The 24871-nt window shown below is 32.5% G+C and overlaps 1 protein-coding gene across 1 annotated transcript; it reads left to right on the top strand.

Annotated features, from left to right (window-relative positions):
- The first annotated feature begins 3040 nt into the window (after nucleotides 1–3040).
- Nucleotides 3041–23195, top strand: LOC103490390 (wall-associated receptor kinase 2-like). Its single transcript, XM_008449881.3, has 7 exons — nucleotides 3041–3209; nucleotides 6395–6426; nucleotides 6515–6605; nucleotides 10369–10946; nucleotides 11490–11802; nucleotides 16457–16627; nucleotides 21981–23195. Exons 1-7 carry the CDS (start codon nucleotides 3041–3043, stop codon nucleotides 23168–23170), a joined length of 2544 nt encoding a protein of 847 aa, XP_008448103.2. The 3' UTR covers nucleotides 23171–23195.
- The last annotated feature ends 1676 nt before the right edge of the window (nucleotides 23196–24871 follow it).

Below are 24871 nucleotides of genomic sequence, written 5' to 3'. Positions count from 1 at the left end.
TAGAACTCTAAAACTAGTGTAGGATGTGAGAAAGGAAGAAGTGGAGAAGTAAAAACATAAGAATCAAAGGGCTGTATTATACAACTATAGTTGCCAACGCATCCACAGAAACAAATAAAGCAAACTTACACCTTTTTTATGCAACTCCACAAACTATACAAAATTTGAAATAAACCATCTAATGACAAAGCCTTACAAGAAACAAACAACCCCCCTCCTAAATGACAAAGCCTTACAAAAAACAAACAACCCCCCCTCCTAAATGACAAAGCCTTACAAGAAGCAAACAACCCCCCCCCCCCCCCCCTAAATGACAAAGCCTTACAAGAAACAAACAACCCATTGTCTTCTTTAAGTAAGAGCTCTACCTTCACGTAAATTTTAAATGTATGGTATCCCATTACATAAGAACAATTTAAACTATTAGTTACTCGGATATTCAAAAGAATATACCTAAATCCCCTTTGGCTATTAATGTTTCTGAAGATGTTTTCTAAATGAGGATCATGATCTTCAATTGGAGAATTTGTGAAGGAAAGAAACATTCTTTATTTCAAATGTTTCTTACACCAAAATTTGATGATCTCATCATATTATACCCATGGACTCAAGCTGATATTCTTTAAAAAATACTAAAAAAATAAGGAAATCAAAATACTTGCCAGTGTAGCTTTCATTCACTCTAGGAAAATCTACAGCAGATTCTGAGAGTTTCCTATGTGAAGCTAAACCAGATTTAAGATTGAATCTCATCTCATACCTGAAAGATGAAAAAATAATTAGAAACGTCACAACCACATCAAGAACTTTTCTTCATATGTAGAAATGGATTAGAGTCCTACAGCTCATTATAAAAGTAATTAATCGGCAATCAGTATGTTGGCAGCATCAGATGGTGCAAGCCAGCCATTTAAATCCTAGACTAACTACATGCATATCAATTTACAAATGGAAAAAAGAAAGGGAAAGACACCAACTTCCCAAACTTGGGTTTGAGAGATGAGCCTCTACTGGAATCAATGATTTGCTAATTATGTCCTTTACATACAATGGATTACTTTGTTATTGAGTAGCACGAGTCATCTGGATTGAAATATAAAATTAATAACAAAAAATGTTCATAAGTGTCATACCTTGGGTATAAAATATAAAGGAAGATCCATAAAAATTGCATAGTTTTCTGAAATTGCAAAGTCACATCATGACCGGAGCTGGAATTGTGATTGGTACGGGATCATGCATGAGACCGTCCTTGGAAATAACTCTGTAGGTAACATATGGCGGTGAATGAGAATAACCAAATGTAAACATTTCACCTGCATGCAGAAAATTAATCAGCATTGAGCACTTCATCATATTTCACCAAACTTAATTGGTGTCTTTTATGGTGCTTATACCAGTGACTGGATTAACCTTTGGATGAGCAGTGAAGGTGTGTGTCAATTTCTTGTCATAATCCAGCAGACCAAGCATCTGCAGATCTCCACCCTCCAACACTTTTATAACATCTACATAAAGCAAAACCAACTACTCAATGGTGTTTGTGCTTCTAATTTTGTTATTCAGTAGCCATAGGGTGATTGGGGGAGGACAATTGATTTTTCCTTTCCCATCAAGATCTTGAGACTGATGTTTGAGGAGAAAATATCGGAACTTGAAAGAGAGAAGATAAAACTTACAAGGTTTATCTCCCTTCGAAAGTGTTAGCAGCTTTCCATGGTGATATATGAGAGTCGTGTTACCTAGATAAGTTATTGATTATTAACTTCAAACAATTTAAAATTTAAGTTCCATAAAAAGGAAAGAAGTAAAAAGAGTACATGCATATTTGATCATAATATCTAATAGAGAGAGCTACACTATCATCAGTGGAAAATGAAAATAAGCAGGACTAAACCTGAGCTTTTCAGGATGCCCGACCCCAGTGTATCTCAATCACATGGAGAATTTGACAATGCCAAAAATGATAACGATCATGTATACAATTTAACATGGGTGGCATACCAAAACCATACCATGTAGAGTCACCAAAATGATCAAGGATTTCGAGTCTAACTATCATCATCGATCCCAAACAAAGTTGAAAACAGAGAATGCAATATTGAAGGATGACAATGTTTGGAATAGTTTAATAGGGCATTTATGAATCTGAAGAAAATTTTACCAAAAAAAAAATGACGAGGACTCCAACAAATTAAAAAAAAAACAAAAAGTAAATAAAACCCTACCTGTCCCAGTTTCATACGAAACATCTAACACTTTTAACTTTGCTCTCAGCATTTGCATGTTAACCATTATTAAACCAAATAACCCTTTCAGATCACCAATCTGGAATGACATCAAAGCTAACAGCAATGAATTAACTTTTTCAAGTTCATCATTTCTGAAACTAACTATCCCAATTTTCCCAAGTACAAAACGGAGTAAAACAAAAAAGCCAATAACGATGAGCTACAATGTGGACTTCATTACTATTTTATAATTGTGTACATATTAGCTATCTCCTTAATTTTTTTTTATATTGTAGTGGGTCATTCTCCTAGATAAGAAGACCACCTAAGTGGTGCATATTTGAATGACATAAAACTATTGTCCTCTTACACTTAAGATGGTATCTCAATGGGTAAAACTCTATCCAACTCTAAACCCCTAAAATCCTTAGCCACCATTTTTATTGGTGCACTCTATTTATAATGCCAGTGTCTTCGTTTTCAATCATTGTGACCTAAACTCAATAAATTCAATAGTCAAACCAACTTCCACATACCAAGAGAACAAAATTAGCTTTTATTTAGAAGAATGAGAGTATTCAAGTAGCAAAGCTATGTACCTTCATGAATTTAGCAGCTCCAAAATATTCTTCTTGTTTAAGTCTTGATGTCCACACGTAACAGGAAACATATGATGCTTTTTAATCTTTAACACGCAATCCATGGATCATGCTGCAAAATAAATAAGCAATAGTCGATAAAAAGCCAAACCACATAGAAAATATAAGGGGTCACATCATCTATTGCTATCATAAGGGATTCTTCGACACATGGGTCGTGGGTTGACGGCGTTCTTCGAGTTCTTCGAAGGAGGGGTCATGGTTCTTCGAGTTCTTTGGCGTTATTCAGCAGAGGAGTCGTGGGTCGACAACGTTCTTCAACGAAGGGGTTCTTTGCCGGAGGGGTTTTCGTCGGAGGGGTTTTCACCAGTTCGTCACAGTGTGGGGGCGTGGGTCTTTGTGAGAGAGATGGGAGTGAGGGGCGCGCGAGGAAAAATTGGGGGTTTAGATTGGAAGAAAGGGAAAATTGGCGATTTAAGTTTTTTTTTAAGAAATGAAGTTAGTTTTTTTATTTAAAAAGTTAAAAGAAATTAGGTTTTTTTTAAAAAAAAAATAAATAATTTTTTTTATTTTTTTGAATTATTTAGTAATTCTTGACGTTTCTGAAACTCATGGAAAATTCTCTTACTTGACGTTTTAAAAATATCAAGAAATTTTAAAATTACTAAGTCTCCGCGTTTTCATTAAAATTCTTGACGTTTTAAAACGTCAAGAATTTAATCGATATTTCTTGACGTTTTTAAAACGTCAAGTACATATTATTTGACGTTTAAAAAACATCAAGAATGTCGATTTTATAATAAATCTTGACGTTTTAAAAATGTCAAGAATTTAGAAGATAATCCTTGACAGTTTATAAGAGTCAAGAAAAACGTTCATATTGCTTGAGAGTTTAAAACCATCAAGAATTCTGAAAATTGCCTCCCCTCTGCCTTTTCATCAAAATTCTTGACGATTTTCCTATTAAACTACCCTTTTCTTGACGTTTTTATCAAAAACCATCAAGAAAAGAAAAAACCAACCGTCAAGAAAGGGTCTTTTTCTAGTAGTGAAAGAGAGTAAGTTAAAAGACCCACTATCAGATAACAATATAAAATTTAATATATAACCACATGTCATTTCAAACATCATATCGGCCTACTCCAATCAGCAACTTAATTGTCATCTCACTTTTGTTTTTATTTGGTCAACAAAGGGTCAAATGAGTTTAGAAACGACCTAGCTATTATAAAACTAGCTTAGATCATTACTTTAACCCAAAGACACTTTAAAGTCCAAACCAAAACAAATCTAAGAAAAAATAAATTTCGTTCATAAGAGACCAAGTCAAATAGTTAAAATATAAAAGAGTATAAAATATGTTCCAAAAATGAAAATATCAAATAAAATTTAGTTCGAACCCTATTTCAAATAAAATAAAAATACAAAAGTATTTATGTTTTAAACCAAAATGAAACGTACAATAGTTCTAAACATAAAACTCATCACAATCAACAAAACATGAAAACAAGCAAAACATTAAGCAGAAACATTTGAAAGGTTCACATATGACATTCACGAGTCCTTCTTGTCCCTCGTTGATCTGCCTCTCATATTACCTTTGCCTGAAAAAGTAAACATGAAAAGGGTGAGTATAAAAGTATACCCAGTAAAAAACCCACTATTGGTCTCATTAGGGATAAAAAACTGTTAACTTCCTATTATGAGGTACCCTACACCATAGTAGTCTTGTGATCCCATAGGATTGATCACCTAAATCACTCTATAATGATCCCATAGGAACATAATATGTAGTGGTTCCATAGGACACCATGCCTGCAAGGTACACAATCCAATAGCTAAAGCTAATAGTTTCCACTCAGTCTAGATAAGTTCATTCCAATCTAAACAGTTCAAAGACACTACAAGAAATCGGGGATCTCCCGATGCAGCAAAAGACGTCGGAAATAATAGGCTCTCCCAATGCAAAGGGTAAGACGTTGGGAGAAAAAAATATTTTCGATGCATTAGGCTTAGCGTCAGGAATGGCATCGGAAAAGGCAAATTATCCTAACGCGCACTGCAAGCGTCGGGAAAAAGTCGTCGGAAATAAGGCCACATTAATTATGGTAGGCATGTATTCTCGACGCCATACATACTGCATCAGGAATTACGGGTTATTCCCGACACATCCCTGATGCGTCAGCAAAGCCCCGAGGAGGGCGTCAGGAATAAGGCATTTTCCGATGCCATAAGTGGGATCTCCCTGACGTTTTCGTGCTGCATCGGAAGATCCCCTATAAATTAATTTCAGTTTTGTGTTAAACAGAACCGAAACAAAGAAAGAAAAGAAAGGGAAGGAAAAGAGAAAAGAAAGGGAGAAGGAGTTGTAGCCGTCCGCCACCGTTGCCCTTCGTTGTCACCGTCCGTCGCCGTCTGCCACCATACAGGTAAGCTTAAATAAGTTAATTCTTAGGTTTAGGGTAGATAGTTTAGGGTTCTTTTTAAAAAATTGTTTTATAATTTTGTTTTGGAATATATTTTTTATTGTTAAATGCATTTTTGTATAGAATGTGTGCAATGTTGTTATTGTTAAATTGAAATTTGAGGGGGGGTTATAGTTAAATTGAAATTTGAAGGGGAGGGTTGAGGAGGGTATTTGGGGAGGAAATTAGAGTTGAGAGGGCAATTTTAAAGTTGTATTTTTAAAATCCTGTAAAATTTGTACACAAAATGTTGTATTTTTTCTTTTCCTTTTGGGAAAATGAACAAGTTTGGAATGCTTTTACTCTTCGTTTGGGAATGTAAAATCTAATTTGAACTTGTGTTGGAAAGGGGAAATATGAGAACTTGTGTTCAATTAATACAACCAATTCTTAGAACGTTGTTGAGTAGAGACTTGATTGAAACATTTTGAAAAGTTTAAGAATGAGATTGAAGCTCTATGGTTTTAGATTAGTTAATGTGTATTGTCTTTGCCATTTTACCTCTAGGCTCTTGTATTGGATTCATTTTAGATTAGCATATTTTTGCACCAAGAAAAACATTGTTGTTAGTAGAGAAAGAAGGCTATTTGAAAACAACAATAATATTTCAATGTATTGTAGCGTTCAACTTGTCGTTTTTAGAGTGTTTTGAGTTCTCAATCCAATCCAACAATTGATGAATCATATTATGCATATATACATAGCTTTGTTTTAACTCCAAGCTTTCTTTTAGCTGTTTAAACCAACCACATTTAACTTTGCGGCAATTCGACACATATCAATATCAATTACGTTAAAAAGAAAAAGCACTATTAGTTTGTTTTTGAAGTTAGAAGAGAAAAGGGGAAGTGTATAAATGGAGGATTAGAAGAAGCTGCTAGACATATCAAAGCCTAGAAATTTATAGAAATTGAGAGGTTGATGATAATGATGAAGAGAGGTGTGTTTGTTATGATGATTGAATTTAACTAAATTATCAAACTTTTCCTTGCTTTAGTTTTGCTAGCTATTACTTAAGGTAAATTAGTTGCTACACTACTGACTTTTTGATTATGTAGATTTAAGATTGCTTTCCATTATTGATCATTGTACATTGTAGATTTGATGCTGAAGATTCTAAACTTTTCTCAGGTGCTCAATTTACTTTTTGCTTAATTTATGCTCACTCATTCATATGGGTTTGTTTTTTAAATTTGAATTGCGCTCTTTGGTTCTGTAGGAGAAGAATTGTGATATATGTGGAGTGGAGATCACTGACAATGTTGTGGCTGTCAATCAGCATCCTTTCAAGTGGAGCAATGCTTTTCAATGTAATTCTTTTTTTTTTTTTCTTTACAAATAATGATTATTGTAACTTGTTGATAGAAACTTCTCGCTTTCTTTGTTGGTGGAGTCAAGTTATAGTATATTTGTAAAAGACAAATATTATAAGTTTCATTTTATGTATATTTGAAAAAGACAAATATTATAAATGTGAACATTAAATTTTTTTGTTGAATTTGTGTTTGTATTTCATAATTTACTAATTTATTTTGAATTTTCTTTAATTTAATCGATTACGAATGTGAATACTTTAGGAAATAGAGACTCGATTGAAAAACATTATAGAAAAATATTTTAGAAAAAAATAAAAATTACATAATTAAAATAAAGATTACATATTAAAAATATTTCCTGACGTAATACAAACGTCAGAAATGGGGTTATTCCCGATGCATTACTGACGTCGGGGATTCATTATTTCCAACGCATCAACAATGTCGAAAAAGATGACGTCGAAAGAAGGGTATTCCCAACGCCTTGTTGGTGACGCGTCAGGAAAAGGTCTTCCAACGCGTTTCTTCCAACAGTCTTTCTGACGGTCTTTTCGACGCATGATTTTGCGTTGGGAATTGTTTTCCCGACGTATTTTCCACTATTCCCGACGTTTTTGTGCGTCGGAAATAGTCTCATTTCTTCTAGTGACAGTCAAATCAAAATATGATCAAAACTATCAATAATATTCCAATTCAATACATAACCGGTCAAAATAAGCATGCTAGTACATATCTCAGCCATCAATGTAACAGGTCATCAATACATCCAAACCTATGCATAAACAGACAAGATATGAAAGTTCACACATAAGTCGATTCCAGACATTCCATTAGAATTCATGTCATACGATACCTTTCAGCTTCAATCTAAGGTTCGGTAGTAGAAATCCCTTACCTCAAATTTAGCTAAGTTCCATGGTTGAACTAAAATTCAAAAGAACCAACCCAAGCAATGGGGATTTGAACCCCACTCCAATCTTGTCGTGAAATCCAAGAAATCAAGCGTTACTTCTCCAATGCCACCTTTAAGGTTCAAATTTTAACCCAACAAATTAATCCAACACCACATCTTAATATGGCTATGAAAAAGACAACCACAAAACCCAAAAACCACCCCCTTACCATAAAACCACGATGGCTCATGCGGCTAGGAGAGGAAGTGAAAGTTGGCTCGGATGGCTTGGGTTAGGGGTGATTGGCGTGCGTAGCTCGGATCAAAGAGGACTTGGCTCAGATCTAAGGGAAACGGATTGAGACGTGTGTCGAGGAACAACTGGATGCTCGACTCGGGCAGAATATAGAACGACGACAAAGCTTGAATGAATAATGGTGAAGACTCGATTGGGCTTGGGGTCTAGTTTATCGAATGACTCGAAAATCTCGTGGAGGAGGGATCAACGGAGCTCGTTTGGCATGGTGAACAGAGCAACCAACTGTGGGCTTCGTCGAATGAGGCAGAGAATGACAGACGATGGTGGAAACGGTGAACGGCGGTGAGGTCATTGGTGGTGGGCTAAGGTTTATCAAATGAAGGAAGAAGAAAGTGAATTATTAATAATATTTTTTTTCTTTTTTTTTTTTCTTTTTTTTTAAGACAATATAATAATATTATTATTATTATTACTTTACTATTATTATTTCCTTTTCCACTAAATATTAAAGTTACATATTTCCTTAACCCTTCCTTTCCTTCATTCAATTTTCTTTTTCTCACCAAACTCTAATAAATTAACACCAACAAAATTTAAAATCATCTTAATAAAATAAGACAAAATAGATTGAGGAAATACCTCAAATTTTGAAGCGTACATATTTTATCTTGTTTTTTTACATTAATCTAAATCTTCATATCGTCATTGAATATAACAAAATGTATTGAATGACATAATTAACCAAATGGATCTTTTAAACTTTGATTGAAAAAGTACATTTTGAAAATTTGGATATACAATGCACCTTATAAATATATAAACATATACATGGATAAAAGCGTATTTTCTCAATTAAATTTAAAAAGTAAGATTAAAATCGAAACATTATTTATGATATGTGTAACAAAAAATTAAAGTGCATGAAGTCATCATTGTTTTTTCATAAATTCCATATTTGTTCTTGCTGATTTTGAATATTACAGGATGATTCTTCTTTTTTTTTTTCTTTTTCTTATTTACGATTTATTCATATTCTTTTCGATTTATTTATCTCCTCTTCATATTATTGCTTCTCTTTCTTAATATTCTCACTTCTTGTTTGAGATTTCTTCATTTCCTCTTCAAGAATTTCTTCCTTCTTTGTAATTTTCTACATGGTACAAGATCTAAACGATATTGGTACGTGATATAAATGATGATCATATACCAATATCCAAGATCATTTAGATTTGTTACAAGATCGTGTACCAGAAATTGTTTAGATTTGGTATAAGAGATCGTTTAGATTTGATACAAGATCGTTTACCAAGATCCAAATGATTGTGTTTTAATATCTAAACGATCTTGGTTTAAGATCGTGTACCAACATTATTTAGATTGGGTACAAAATCATGTACCAAGATCATTTAATTTTTGTACAAGATCGTATACCAAGATCGTTTAGATTGGATATTAGATTGTTTAAATTTGGTATAAGATCATTTAGATTTGGTACAAGATCGTGTACCATGATTGTTTCACCAAGACTTGAACTATTATGTACCAAACTTTTTGTGCACATGTGTGGCATATTAATCGTGAGATATTTTTGTTATTTCACGTTGTAAATTTTTTGGATTTTTTTTCAAAATTGTTCTATATAATATAAATATTTTTAACTTTTGTATTTTTTAAAAAACTTTCATATTTAATGTTGGACATAATAAAGTTATCCAAATTTAAAATTCCATCCAAATTAAAGAAATTCATCATGTGCATGCATATATCAATGCAAAAGAGTTTTTCGAAACTTGAAATATAATATATAGTTTGTTGGTAAAGTCATAGTTGTGATCCTTATATTTTAAAATTTGTTGGGTTTGCTTCTCAAAATAGCAAATAAATCAAAATATTTACGTAATATAGTAAAATTGGTTGATATTAGTGTCTATCAATATTACTAATTGATAGAAGTAATTTGTCAAAAGTTTATCATTGTCCATTATTGATAGATTCTAATTTTTCGATATTTTTGTAAATATTTTCAACAATTTTATCTTTTTGCAATCATTTTCATGTTTGTTTCTATTTTATGGGTGGAGTTCTAAAAAATGTTCAATAAAATTCTAGATTTTCAATTTTGTCTAATAAATTTTTAAAAAATTATAAGTTAAATAGATGGATTTTTAATTCCAAACTCGTGTGTTTAATATTCCTTTTTTAAAAAAAGAATAAGTATAATTTGTAATTTAGAAAATTAAAGGATAGGGACACTAAACTTTAAAAAAATTAATAAAACAATGTGGACTTTAACATTCGCATACTTAGGCAAAAATGGTGGTTTTGAGAAAAACATTGAATGAGATATAACCAAAGACATATTATACAGTCAGTAAAGGATCAAAAGCGAAGGACAAAACGAAACAACTCAACCAACAATGACTTCCCTCTCCCTTATCATTGGAATTGTCAGAAAAGATCTTTGTCGTTTTCGTTAAGAGTTATAAAGTTAATTACCATCGACATTTTATAAGCTAAAACCGGCCAGCGACGGCTTATAAGTTATATTCCATCTTCTTTACCTTCTCATGTAATTTCTTCAATAATATGTGAACTTTTATCTTCAGGTTCTCAACCATTATCCATGACTTTTTCATGGGGGATGAGATCATGGTTCTACATTTTACTGCTAATAATCTCCGTGGTGACTGACAACGACGTAGCTTACGGTCAGTTGCCTATCGCCTTGCCGGGCTGCTTGTACCGATGCGGTGAAGTGGAGATTCCATACCCATTTGGGCTCACTCCTGAATGCTCTCTCAATGAGGCATTTCTTGTCACTTGCAATGGCTCCTTTAATCCCAACAAGCCCTTCGTCGGCGATATTCCGATCACGAGTATTTCGGTGGATGATGGGGAGTTGGGTATCGAAAGTCCTGTGGCCAAGTATTGTTTTGATGGCGATGGGAACGTCTCTGGAAAAAACGAAACGTTTCTGGAATCCAACCAGTTCACCATCTCGAGGAAGAACATCATCACTGTCATCGGTTGTAGTACTATCTCAACGATTACCGGCATCTTCCAGGGCGACGAGAATTACATAACAGCATGTGCGTCATTCTGTAGTAGCTACCGTAATATGCCGAATGGGTCATGCTCCGGTGTCGGGTGTTGCCAAGTGACAATTCCCGGCGGATTGAATCAAGTAAGTTCAAATTATAAATGAATTACTTTAGAGGTTGTACGTCATCGTCAATTTTAAGTAATTGTTCTAGCTTAGTCAATTAGACATATGCACCCAATCAAGAGCTTTAATTTAGATATTCGAATCTGGTAACTAGCTCCAAATATTATGTTGACCAAAAACATAAAAGAGATATCCCAACCTGAATATATTAATCAAGGCAGTAGCTCATTTAAAAGCGATCTCATGAAAGATTTTAATTTTTTATTTAATAGATATTTAAATCTAAAACACATCTAATAAATATTTGTGGATGTATATTATGACTGAAAAAAATGTAAAATAAGTTAGTAATAAATAAGAGCTAGACTACCGGGCTACTAGAAACAAAATTATAAAGTTAAATTTGAAAATTACTTTCTAACATATAAGATTGCAGGCCAATTATTGGACGTAACTCTAAAACCATAGCAACGTTACTTAACAATATAATTGATGTAGAATTCATAGACACATGAAAGAAAACATGCGATCGATGTAATAACATATAAGCGGGTGAAACAGATGAATGTGACGGTCTCAGGGGGCGACATAACAAACGGATCGGATATATATTCATGTGGATATGGTTTCGTGGTGGAAGAGAGTGAGTTTAAGTTCTCATCGGCTTATGTTCCCCACTACCCGAACGCCACCGTGCCGACGGTGTTGGACTGGTCCGTTGGCAATCGGTCCTGTGAGGAGGCTATAACTGGCAAAAGCTATGTCTGTCAAGGAAATAGCAGTTGCCTAAACCCAGAGTTTATGGAGGGTTACCGCTGCAAGTGCTTGGATGGATTCATTGGGAATCCATATTTGCCACACATTGGGTGCCAAGGTACGTGAATTATTCATGGAAATACCATTTTTGGCTTCCAAAACTTTAGTCTCACTCCTATTTGATATCTAGATTTCAAAAATGATAAATTTTTTTATTATTTAAAGTTGAGTTTAGTTAATTTCAATACTTATAAATATTAGTAAAAGTGTAAAATATTTAAACTTGTGGAGTAAATATAATCTACCATGTGATAGATCTTTGCGGTGGAAATCAAGTCTAGATTTTATGCCCTAATTTTACTAAGTCAACATGAAACTCTAGCCTAAGTTGAACTAGGGTTAAATGAATTTTTATCTTCGTAGCTCCGTTTACTTGAAACTTTTCACACAAACTCGACCGAACCACTACTAGAATTGACCTACTATTCTCTAGACTCAGAACCAGATTGTGGGACTCAATGGATGAAGGAATCAGAAGAGAAAAAAGATGGAAAATATGGATTAGAGTTTAGTGTCGGGAGAAATCAAATTTATTGTAGTGAAGAAGTTTTAAGAAGAAATGCCCAATTTCTATTAGAGCATACCATATCAAATAAATTGTAAGACTCTTTTTGTAATAAATTTATATACAAAATTGCATGTCCATGCTGTTATAGCCCAACAACTCAAAGTCCACTTTCTCTAGTGGGTTTTTTGTCTTGACAACACCTAGCTCACTAAAGTTAGTGGGATTATCTAACAAAATGTTGAGTTTTCCCACTAACTTTAGTCAAAGGCTAAAATAGTCATTTGATCAAAGTCAAACTTTGACTTTTCAAACCAAAAGTTAACATTTTGATCTTTTTACTATTCCTTTTTGACTGATTTTGACCTCCCGAACATGAATCCACATTCATTTTCTCGAAATTGAAATCAAATTTGAATATATTGTCGATCAAAGTTTGACTTTTCAAAGTCAAAAGTCAACTATTTGACTTTCTTTTACCATTTTTGAACTTTCGAGGACGAATCCCCATTCATATTTTTTATATTTAAATCACATTTAAACACAAAGCTCTATCTCTAACTGATAACCGACGGCTATATCATATATATTTTTCGGTTTCTCTCTGTACCTAATTTGAGCAATTCAAATTATTTCATCATACAGTTCTAAGTTTATTCCATATGAGTTAGTGGGGGAACCTAATGGATCTATAGTTCATGGGCTCCAACAATTCGAGTTTAACCGACTAAAATCTTTTAGACCGAGCTAATCAACATCCATTAACTAAAGGGTCATTCCACTAAAGTCTTGTAGTTATACTATTGCCACTATAGATATATTTGTGTCCACCTGATATAACCATGATTAGTAAGTTAATCTTTTACAGGTTGTTCGTAACCTCAGCTGGGTCAAAATATCGTTTTACCCCAAGATTACATCTTGCTCCTTAAGTCCTATTGATCTGCTATTGACCAGTTGGTTTAAAGTCCAACCTATAAACTGAATCCCACTTAGGCCAATGGGAAGGTAGGCCCCTTGTTCAATCACTACAAGAAGAAGAGGGTTTGCCAACATAGAGATGTATCGGTAGATGTCAGATCCATATCGGGAGAGGCTACACAAACGTAGAAATGTACGTCAGCAAGAGCGTCGTGAGAGATGCACCGTTAAAGGCACCCCCGATGCTTGAACGGACGACGTCGATAAAGGATTACAGTTGATGCACTATTCATCGACATGGTCTACACGTCGGTAGTGGTAAACTACCAACGTTTCGTAACGGCGTCGTAAATACCTTACTACTAACGTCGTCAAGTAGGTCAACGTACATGAACCACCGACGTGGGGTCGACAGTGTTATCTGATTTAAATTCAATGAAATTCTAAAAATAATTAACATAAAATTAATAAAAAATTATTAAAATACAAAATCAAATTTATAGAAAATTAATTCAAATATTAAAAAAGTACACGTTTGTAGGTTCAGAAATTACATGAATAATAAAAACTAAAAACTAAAAACTAAAAATATAATTCTAAGCATCGACGCCAGTTTCTCCAACTTCTACACATTGCCTCACCATGACTGTAGCTAGTACGATCATAAGAACATGGACAAAATGTGCAAAGAAGGAAGTTGAACATTATTATGATCTTCGTTAAGGGAAATATGAGATTGTTTCAAACAAAAACGACCTTTGCTCTAGTGGTTCCAGAAAATTGATTGGAAAGAAAGGAGTAGTAAATGACAAGATCGAGAACCAAATAGGTAAACGATAGAAAGTTTCCCACTTGCATATTAAGTAAATGTGATTGATAGCCTTTTTAACAATCAATCATATTTACGTAATATGCAAGTGGGAAACTTTCTATGACTTACTTGTTTGGTCTTCGATCTTGTCATTTTCTGCTCCTCTTATTCGAATCAATTTTCTGAACCACCCGAGTAAGGATTATTTTTGTTTGAAGCAACCTCGTATTTCCCTCAACACACCTCATAATAATGTTCAACTTTCCTCTTTACACATCTTGCCCATGTCCCTATGATCATACTAGTTACAGTCCATGTTGAGCTATTGACTTATTTGACTCTTTAATTTTGATTTCTTGATGTTGAGCTCCTCTGTTGCATAGTCGACGACAGATGACAACAAACGGAATGGACCAGCCACGATTGCTCTCCTTCTCGGTCTATCTCTCAACTCTTTTGGCATTCTCCTTTTCAGTTCTATGAATTTTTGTTCTATCCTTCCTCTGGATTAACAATCAAATAATAAGAGATGAAACAAAAATCTCTTAATACTCTTCCATCTTAAGAAAAAAGCTAGAAAACCTAGACAAAAATTTACAAACTAAAAACAAACTCTAAACTTTCTGCAGGAAAGAGAAACATATAAACAATCTAAATAACTTTTCATGTTCCTATTCTCAAGTCATTTCATACTGCACTGACAAAGAAATCACAAAAAATATTCCTTGACCTTACGTTCCTACGTGTCTAGTCCACATTTATTGATACCTGCCCTACTTTGATTTACACTAGTCTGATTTAGAGAACATGCATTTGGGGATTTTAGAAAAATAAATAAACAAAAAGAAATGGCTGATCCTACCCTACAATTACTTCGAAATCAATTAAAGAAAATGAAACAAAAAACTACAATTACTTTGAGAAACTTCAGAAAACTACCGTTACACTTGCATAAAAGAAATTTTAAAACATGGATCGATAAAATAACAATAGAATAGAGTATTGAAAAGGGGGGTTTCGAATATCACCTGAAATTAAGGGGCGGAAAATGAAAAAAATGATTCAAAAATGGGTTTTATGGTGAAGAATGAATGGAAGAAGAACCACCTCTCATAATGCCGAACCACACCTCCCAAAACCACCACAAATGACGGAAAAGTAAAGAATGACGAAGAGGGACGAAGAAGAAGGGAAAAGAGGAAAAACTATAGAGAACAGATGGAGAATATAAAGAAGAAGAATGAAGAATGGCGAGTGATAGAGAATGGCAAGTGATAGAGAACGGCGGTAAATATCGAATGGACAGAGAATATGGAGAAGGAGGGATGCAGAACACGAAGTTGATTTTTATAGACAAACTCCTAGCGTTTTACTTATGACTAGGATCCCCCACTCGAGACATAGTCACTTATGGCATAATGAGAACCTTGTCAAAAGCAGTCAAAACGTCACATATATCGCGACGTTGCCTACCCTATGTTGGCAAATGTTAGACCTCTCACAACGTCATGCATTCTGGCATCGTGAAATGGTTGTCATAATTTTTTAAATGTTCAACCTTTACCGACGCGGTCAAAGCAACGTCGGCAAAAGGTTAACCTCTCACGATGCCTTGCATGTAACGTCAACAATTATTGGGACAACGACGATGTATATATACAACGACGACGACGTGTATACTCTATTAAATTATTGGGACAACTTTATTTAATAGAGTATGATTTTAAATTACAAACTACGAGTTTTAGCACATAAATCATAACTCCATGAAAATTAATCTTTTTTAGAGGAAAGAAAAATAGTTTCTTTTTTTAGAAAAATAGAATGAGCTTGGATTTGTACCCTAAATTCTTGGGTGTTAACTGATATAATATTATTGTTAAAAACAATTTTAAAAAATCAAAAACCAAATTTTGGCCAAAAGAAGGTTTCATTAACCTCTAAAATTTACAAATTTAAAATCTTTTAAATTCACAAATTTACTAGTTACATGATAGAAAAAGATTTGGTTCCATTAGATGAAATTCAAATTTCTATAGCTAATAGCTCAATTAATTTAGATATTAATTTGTCACTTATTAAACACAATTGTACAACATCAATATACTTTAAAGTTCAAAAAACAAATCAATACAAAACTCAAAGTATAGGCACTAAATGTTGCGAGTTAACCAAAATTTATTATACACAACTTTAATTTCACTCAATAAAATTTCTTTTCGTTTACATTTTCTCTTAGACTTTTTGTTCAAAGGGTTAAAATTATTTATCCATATGCATATTTCACTCCATTAATTGTTCAATAGTTTGTCTGCTGGTAACAAACTCTTCTGTTACGACTCTTATGAAAAGATAGTGTGATATATAAAGATGGGCATCCAAATATTTGGCGTCTATGTATGTTGTTGGCTTACACTAATCCTTAAGAGTATCATCTCTAACATAAATATTATTTTGTTTGTTTAATTTGTTCAGACAAAAATGAATGTGATGATTCTAATGAAAATGATTGTACAAATATGTGTACAAATACGGTAGGAGGTTATGAATGTAAATGCCCACCTGGACACTCCGGCGATGGGAAAAAGCACGGCAATGGCTGTGTTCACCTCCGCCGCCAGCCTCATGTTCTCATATTAGCTTTTGGTATGTCTTTTCTTTCTTTCTTATTTTTTCTTTTTGTTAGGCTCTTCTCACACCTAATTGCCACTAGTTTAGGATAAAATTTCTCTTTTTATGATGGTAGTTCCAGGTATGAACATTGGTGGAATCGCGTTATTATTATTATTTTTTTTCTTTCTTCAACTCAAATTAGTGTTGACTGTTAGTGTGTTATTTCTGTTAATTAGTTGTGGTCCCATTTGACGAAGGTTGGGACACCGTCAACATTAGTGATCAGCCAATTTGGTTGAAGAAATCGGCACAAAAAGAGGATAGACAAACATTTGAATCTAAGCTTTTACTAATAAATTAGTACGAAGATTGGACATTTTAGAGAGAACGGCTTTTTTGTTGGAAGCTGTAATGGGTACTTCCAAATAAATAATCATCACATAAAATATTTGAGAGAAAAAACAAAAACACTTATGTACATGTCAATTCTATGACAAAGGCAAATTGTAAGTACATAACTCATTCAACAATTACACATAATAATTTAAATTTTACACTTAATTCACGTGGAACTCTACTCAATTATATTAACTCTAACATTTTTGCCTACTTAATTTAACTCACGTTGATTCTCATAAATAATCATTTTGCATTTAATTTAGGGAAATCGTAAAAAAATGTTAAATTTGACAAAATACTTACAACATATAGCAAATTTTTTAATTTTATTATTGATACACTGATATGCTTCTATTAGTAATATTGATAGACAATATTAAAAGTCTATCAGTGTCTACCATCGATAGAATCTAAAATTTTACTATATATTGTAAATATTTTAGTTTATTTTACTATATTTAAAAATGTCCCTATAACTTATTTAATTAAAACATTTTTATTTTTTAACATACTCCCTTGAACAAGTTTAATTTTTGAAAACTTCAGACAAAGTTTTTAACTATCCTAAACGATCTTGGTACAAGATCGTGTACCAAGATTATTTACATTTGGTACAAAATCATGTGCCAAAATAGTATATCAATGTTTAAGCAATCAGTCATCTATCCTAAATAGATAAGTGATACATTCAAACGATCTTTTCCAAGATCTAACAATAATCGTATACCAATATCTAAACGATCTTTAAGACTATATTATATCATCGTCTAGAGACTAATCATCCAAATATAGAAGCTACATTCGTTAAATATCGAGTTAACAGAATTCTAATGGTAGAGACCAAAGTAAGTTTTTTTCAAAAGTTCAAAGACTAAAACACAGTACTTTTGTTTTTCAAAAGTTTAGGGACTAAAACAGACACTTTTGAAAGTTTAAGAACCAAAATAAAATAAGATACAAAGTTCAGGAACCAAAATAAGATTTTAACCTAAATAATTTAATTAATTAATTAATTACTTTAATATTTAATAATTAATTAAATATAATTTAATTAAGGGGTATTTTCAAATATAGTAAAATTGATTAAAAGTTTTACCAAATATAGCAAATTTTCAGATGCTATCTCTAATAGACATTAATAGACTTCTATCAATGTCTATTAGATACCGATAGACTGTCTATCAATGTTTATCAATAATAAAATCTCAATTTTGCTATATTTTGTATATATTTAAGTTGTTTTGTCATTTATAATAATTTCTATTTAATTAATTATTTCATTTAAATCATGTTTATATTAACATCTTCTACCTAAACGTATTGTTTTAATTCCTCTAATTAAATTAAATTAAATTAAACAATTAACTAATTATTAAATTAATTATCTTATATTTAATTTAATCCATACTTGAATCATATCCAAATAAATATTTTTCGTAAATTATAATTTTAATGTGTATTATATATGTATTAATTCTAACTTATAGTTTTAATATGAATCCAATTCATATTAAATTAATATTTGAATTTACTCCAATATTTTATTTTTTCATAAATTTTGAATCAAATCCAAAACTAAATTTATGTTGTAAAGTTTAATTAAAATGTAAATTTTATACTATAATGTGTCATCATACATTATATTATTTTCATAATTGAATTAGAACCATTCAATTTAATTCCATTCAAAATATAATAACCGCATTACTCTTTACGAGCTAGGAAGAGAACCTAATAGACCTACATATCATAAACTACAATGATATGAGATTAATTGGTTAAACTCATTAACCACACTAATCAATATTTGTTAATGTGTGTGCACTCCAATAAAGACTCACAACTCTCTTCTCACTATAGATATATTTCTGTGTCAATGGATATAAACCAATAGCAGCAAGTTAGTCTTTCACGAGTGTATGTAACACTAGTTGAGTCAAACTTTCGTTTTATCCCTAGGTTACTTCCTAGTTCTTAAATACTAGTGTTCCTCTAATAAACAACTTATTTATGGTAAACCCAATAAATAGAAACCCATCTCATGTTATAGGAAAGGATAAAACCCTTTGTTCAAGTCCCAAAAACATCATTTAAGAGAACACTCATCTAGTTATCCTAAAATCGAGAAAAAGTGAATTCTATCTTGTGTTATTATGTTTTCAGCTCCCGGTTTGGTCTTGTCTGCAAAATAGTAGGCGAGTCAGCAATTTGATCACTCTCACTCGTACAAATCAAAGGATAATTTCTCGCGAACATGAGTTCACCACTCAGAACTAAGACTTATAAGTTTCGTAGACCAACTTATTGAAATAGAAACCTAACTAGCCAATGGAGTTACATCTAGTGGTTACTATTTTGTGGTCCATTCTTATCCAAACTCATTGCATAGGATCCCCTACTCACATGTCACTTACACGAATGTGTTGGATTATTGTGTTTGTATCAAATACAAAGCGAACAGATCTAGAGTGTTACCATGATAAGGTATATATAGTCTTACCTTTATACTATAAACTCTTTTAAGTTGTATTTTGAATATTGATTCATGTATGTCATACAGTTCAAGACTCATAAGGCATCTTAGGATGTTAGTTTATCGATTTAAGTTACTAAGACAAACAATAAAATAATCAATAACACTTATTGAAAATTACAATATAATAATAACACTTTCTTAATAATTGTTAATGAATTATATTTACTATTTATGAGTTTTAAGACGACATAAAACCCAACACATGGAACACAATATTCTCCGCTAGGACAATTGTTGATTTATTGCCTACATGGATCATAGTTGGATCATCTTGCAAAATTTCAATTGCCTTCTACAAATTCTTTAACATGAAGAATATATTCTTCCTCACAAGTGGATAATATCACAATAGGTTGCTTTATAGAACTCCAAGTAAAAGCAGTATTACCAACAAAGAAAACATTCCACTAGTGCTCTTTTGATGATTAACATCTCCCAACCTAGTTACTATCACAATATCCTTAAAACTTTAATTCTTTAGATGAATAATAAAATAACTTATAATCAAGCGTACCTTTGAGGTAACGAAGAATTCTCTTTGTCACTCTTAAATTGTCACTCTCAAATGAGTATAGTTCCAGGAGATTTAATAAATTGACTCATCAATCCAACAATGACAAGAATATATGGTCGTGTGCAAGTCAAAATATCTCAATCTCCTAATCAAACTATTGAAATATGAATAATCAACGTCTCCTTCTTCATATTTGGACAATTTTAATAGACTAAGAATTGATCATCTTGAACTTCTCTAGAATTTATCTAGTATATCATTCTTAAGAGATGAAAATACTTTTCTCTAACTACTTCACCTCAATGCCAAGATAATATGACATCAGTCCTTAAGGGTAAGAGCCTTAGCTTTATGCAGCAGAAGATTTTACAAAACCTTAAACACAATTTTAATTTGGGGTTTTAGAAATACTAATAAATTGATAATTACAATAACATAATTACCGTAAAATGCTAAGCATGCTTGACAAAAAAAACATAGAATTACAAAGAAATTGAAACTTACTCTCATTGTCGTCTATGAATTCTACTAAATATCAAATTGAGGAACACTACCACTTGGAGCATTTTCTATTCTCTAAGTAAGAAAGACAAAGGTTTGTAAGGGAGCTTAGTTTGATTGGAAAGAATAATAGAGAATTTTCTTTTTTCTTTCTGAGAGGTTACGTAGAGGGGTCTCAAAATCGCTCAGCCTTTACTTCATCCTAACTTTCCTTTTCTTCAGGATAAAGAAAAGGAAGAGAGAGATTGAGATACGTGGAAAGTATCTCATGTTCCTTAAGAGCCCTTTTGATAACGTTCATTTTTCCTGTTTCCTGTTTCTGTTTGTCATTTTTTTAAGAAACAAATGTTTGATAACTGTTCCTGTTTCTCATTTCCAAATTTTAAAGAACGTTCTCAAAATTGGGCAAAAATATATTGAGAAGCTATGGGAAGTAGTTTGTCCTAGTTTCGTTTCCATTTTATTTGATTTTATTTTTTATGTTTTTTCTAAAGTTGTTAGTTGGCTCTTTGGTAGGGACGAAGCATGCTTAAATATCACTTTTGTTGTCTAAGTCTTGGTTCAACTCCCAACATTGATGATTTTGTATTCTTATTGGTCACTCGCACAACAAAGAAAGTTCTATCATTCTATTTCTTCTTCTGCACTACAATGACCCGATTTGGGAACTTCCTCTCGAGGGGGGGCATACTATTAGATTGAAGACTGCATTAAACCAAGACCCTAACTAAGGGAAACAGCTAGAAGGGTGGGGTGCAAAAAACCCGTGATGCGCGATTGATAACAACTTCATTCTTTTTGCACTTTTGTAACCCCAGTTAGTCTCATCTTCTTCCTCTTCCTCATTTTGATTTTAAAGGAAGTCGTGTGTACTTGATACACGACTTGCCTTCCCTTTTATTATTATTAATAATAATAATAATAATAATAATAATAATAATAATAATAGGAGTTTTTTCAAAAATAGAACAAAGCTAGAAAAAAGCGCACAAGCCCACAACGTAAAATAACAAAAATCGATATGTACCCTTCAACCTATTCTAAATGATCTGATCTTGTACCAAAAAGCCTTGTACCTAGTCTAATCTTGTACCGAAAAGCCTTGTACCTAGTCTAATCTTGTACCAAAAAGAAAAGAAAAAGAAGATGGAAAACAAAGAAGATGAGAAAGAAAGAAGAATAAAAAGTTAAAATGAAGAAATCTATAAATATTTACATTAAAAAATCATAATATTGTACAGGGAGGAAGAAGTAATAGGATGAAATTAATAATATGGAGTGAAAATGAATAAATAAATGATAAAATAATAGGAAGAGAAAAGGTAAAAAATGTTCAGCATTGAAATTTATTTATGAAAATAGCACGTATATTTGAATGTTTTTGTTATATTTACGAAAATTAACAGCAATGATTTGGATGTTTTTTCGGTGCAAAGGGATAGCGGTGGGTGTTATGGGGCTACTGGTAAGCTGCTCTTGGTTCTATATCGGCTTCAAGAGATGGAAGCTCATCAAACTCAAAGCAAAATTCTTCCGAAGAAATGGAGGATTAATGTTTGAGCAACAACGTTCCATCCGAGACGAAGCTGCACAAACCGCTAAAATTTTCACTGCTGAGGAATTACAAAAAGCCACTAACAACTACTCCGACGACCGAATCGTCGGCAAAGGCGGCTTCGGAACTGTCTACAAAGGCATCCTCCCCAACGGCGTCGCCGTCGCCATCAAGAAGTCAAAGATCGTCGATAAAACCCAGACCAAACAGTTCGTCAACGAAGTCATTGTTCTCTCCCAAATCAACCACCGAAACACAGTCAAGCTCTTGGGCTGTTGCTTGGAAGAAGAAGTCCCTCTTCTCGTCTACGAATTCGTCTCTAATGGAACACTATACGATCACATTCACAAGAGAAAATTTCAACGCTCCATTCCTTGGAAGATCCGTCTCAGAATCGCTTCCGAAACCGCCGGAGTTCTCTCCTATCTTCACTCCTCTGCCTCAGTTCCCATCATTCACAGAGATGTCAAGTCCACCAACATTCTCCTCGACGACAATTTCACCGCCAAGGTCTCCGATTTCGGTGCTTCGAAGCTCGTCCCGTTAGATCAGGTGGATTTGAACACGATTGTGCAAGGAACTCTCGGTTACCTAGATCCAGAATATTTGCAAACCAGTCAATTGACGGAGAAGAGCGACGTGTACAGTTTTGGCGTGGTTCTGGCGGAATTGATGACAGGAAAAGCTCCTCTGTCCTTCAGCCGATCGGAGGAAGAACGGAATCTATCAATGCACTTTCTAATCGCTATGAAACAGAATCGTCTTGGAGATATTATCGATAGAGGTTTAGGCAGCGATGTGGATGAGAAACAACTGAAGGAAGTTGCGAACCTTGCAAAGCGGTGTTTGAGAGTAAAGGGAGAAGAAAGGCCGGCTATGAAGGAAGTTGCTGCAGAGCTTGAAGGACTGTGTCAAATGGCGTCTGGTCATCCATGGATTGTTGATGATAAATCTTCACCTGTTGAAGAAGCAGAGGTTTTGGTTATTGAAGAACATAAAAAGGAAATTCCATTTGATAGTTTTCTTTTCCCCATTGACCAAATGATACCAAAACAACATCCTGGGAGGTAAATTTATGTTTTTTGGTAAATCTAATTTTCCCACCTTCCTTCAATTCAAATTTCAAATGTATTAGGATTTTAATTACTCACAATCTTGTATAAATTTTAACTTGAATTAAGAAGTTTTAGTGTCTCTCTACCAAATTTCGAATATGTCAAACAACCCTATAAATTTTACAGATTAGAAATTAAAATTTAGGAATCAAATACACGTTATTTTTATATTACATATACTCAATTTTAGGAGTCAAATACACATCTTAACATTTCAGTTAAGATTTTCATAGGTTTAATAACGTTCACCCGAGAAATGAACAAGCTTTATTGCACTTGAAATTTGCACCTTCAACTCAAAACATAGAAACACATTAACAATAATAAATTGTAGATTACTTTTCCAAAAATAAAATTACTCAAACAACAATAATATAATAAAGAAGACAATTATGATGCACGGTTTTTGTTGCCAATTTTCATAGAACAAACATAATTTGTTGTCATGGGTAACCTTTTTTAATATGTTATAATAAATATAGCATGTTGTTTTAAAATTTTGTAATTTTATAAATATGACAAAATTCTCTATTTTTAGACTACATTTCATCTCAAAATTTGTTATTAGTTTAGAACTTTCTTGATTTTTCCCTTTTTAATGTTCTTATTATCCCTCGTTTCTTTCACCACCTTTTAAGGTCCTAATCATTTTTTCTATTATGGGAGAACAATTTATTTCTTGTATTTCTTCTCGGACAATTTATTAAAATATAGCAGTTTCTAAAACTTATTATGAAAATACCGTTGTTTTCAAACTTATTACGAAAATGCTGCTCTTCTTTGTTTATTTTATTTTTTTTAATCATTTTCTAGTAGGGCAAGTTTTCAAAACTCGCCCAAGTCAATTTAAAAAAAAAAAAGAAGAAAAAAACAGAAAAGGGGGAGAGATGGGCGAGTCTTGACTCGCCCTCTCACATCTTTTTTTATCTTTTCTCTCATTTAAAAATACTTTATTTAAATATTTTGATTTTCTATCATTTGAAAAACTTTATTTAAATATTTCTAATTTAAAAAATTTATTTAAATATTTTTCTTTTCTATCATTTTCTTAATTATTTACTTTTGGAAGAATGTAAAATTTATTTTTTAATATTATATATATATATATAAATAATTCTTTTAAAACTTGATTTTAACTATTTTAGAATCATTATTAATATTAATATGGCTGAGAGAAAAAATAAGGTCACAAAGTAAAGATAATTTCAAATTTGATCATAGCCTAATGGGATTAATATTAAAAAAAATCGTTGTTTTAAATAAGAATTATTTTAACTAATTTAATCTTCTCTCGCATTTTAATTAATTTCTATTTTAAAAATTTAATACTAATTTATTTTTCTTCCTCTAACAGAAAAAAAAAAAAAAAAAAACTCACATTCTCTGACATTTTAACTAATTTATTTTTCTCCCTCTCTCGATTTCTTACATTGAATGACCGACTTTGTCAGTATTGACTCTGTTACTTCATATGATGCGTAGCTTTTAATAGCAAAACACTTGACCATATGTTGTAGCATTATTTGTCTTCACAAATCATTCCCTTATACAGCTTCGTGTTAGTTGCCACTGGGACTAAATTAGATTGTGTTCCTAAACGCTATCTACTCATTTATGTCCACCTCATTGAATGAATTTGAGAGAATTTCACGTTCAC

The sequence above is a fragment of the Cucumis melo genome, chromosome 1, assembly GCF_025177605.1.
Source record: "Cucumis melo cultivar AY chromosome 1, USDA_Cmelo_AY_1.0, whole genome shotgun sequence".
Classification (NCBI taxonomy): Eukaryota; Viridiplantae; Streptophyta; class Magnoliopsida; order Cucurbitales; family Cucurbitaceae; genus Cucumis; species Cucumis melo.
The sequence above is the reverse complement of the archived record's forward strand: the minus strand, read 5'-3'. Positions and strand labels throughout refer to the sequence as shown.

Bases quoted from the DNA above. Each gene is read 5' to 3' on its own strand.
- LOC103490390 (XM_008449881.3), top strand. From the start codon at position 3,041: ATGGGTCGTGGGTTGACGGCGTTCTTCGAGTTCTTCGAAGGAGGGGTC. The intron at 3,210-6,394 runs GTGTGGGGGCGT...TGTACATTGTAG, and splicing joins GTTTTCACCAGTTCGTCACA to ATTTGATGCTGAAGATTCTA. The intron at 6,606-10,368 runs GTAATTCTTTTT...TTTTATCTTCAG, and splicing joins GTGGAGCAATGCTTTTCAAT to GTTCTCAACCATTATCCATG.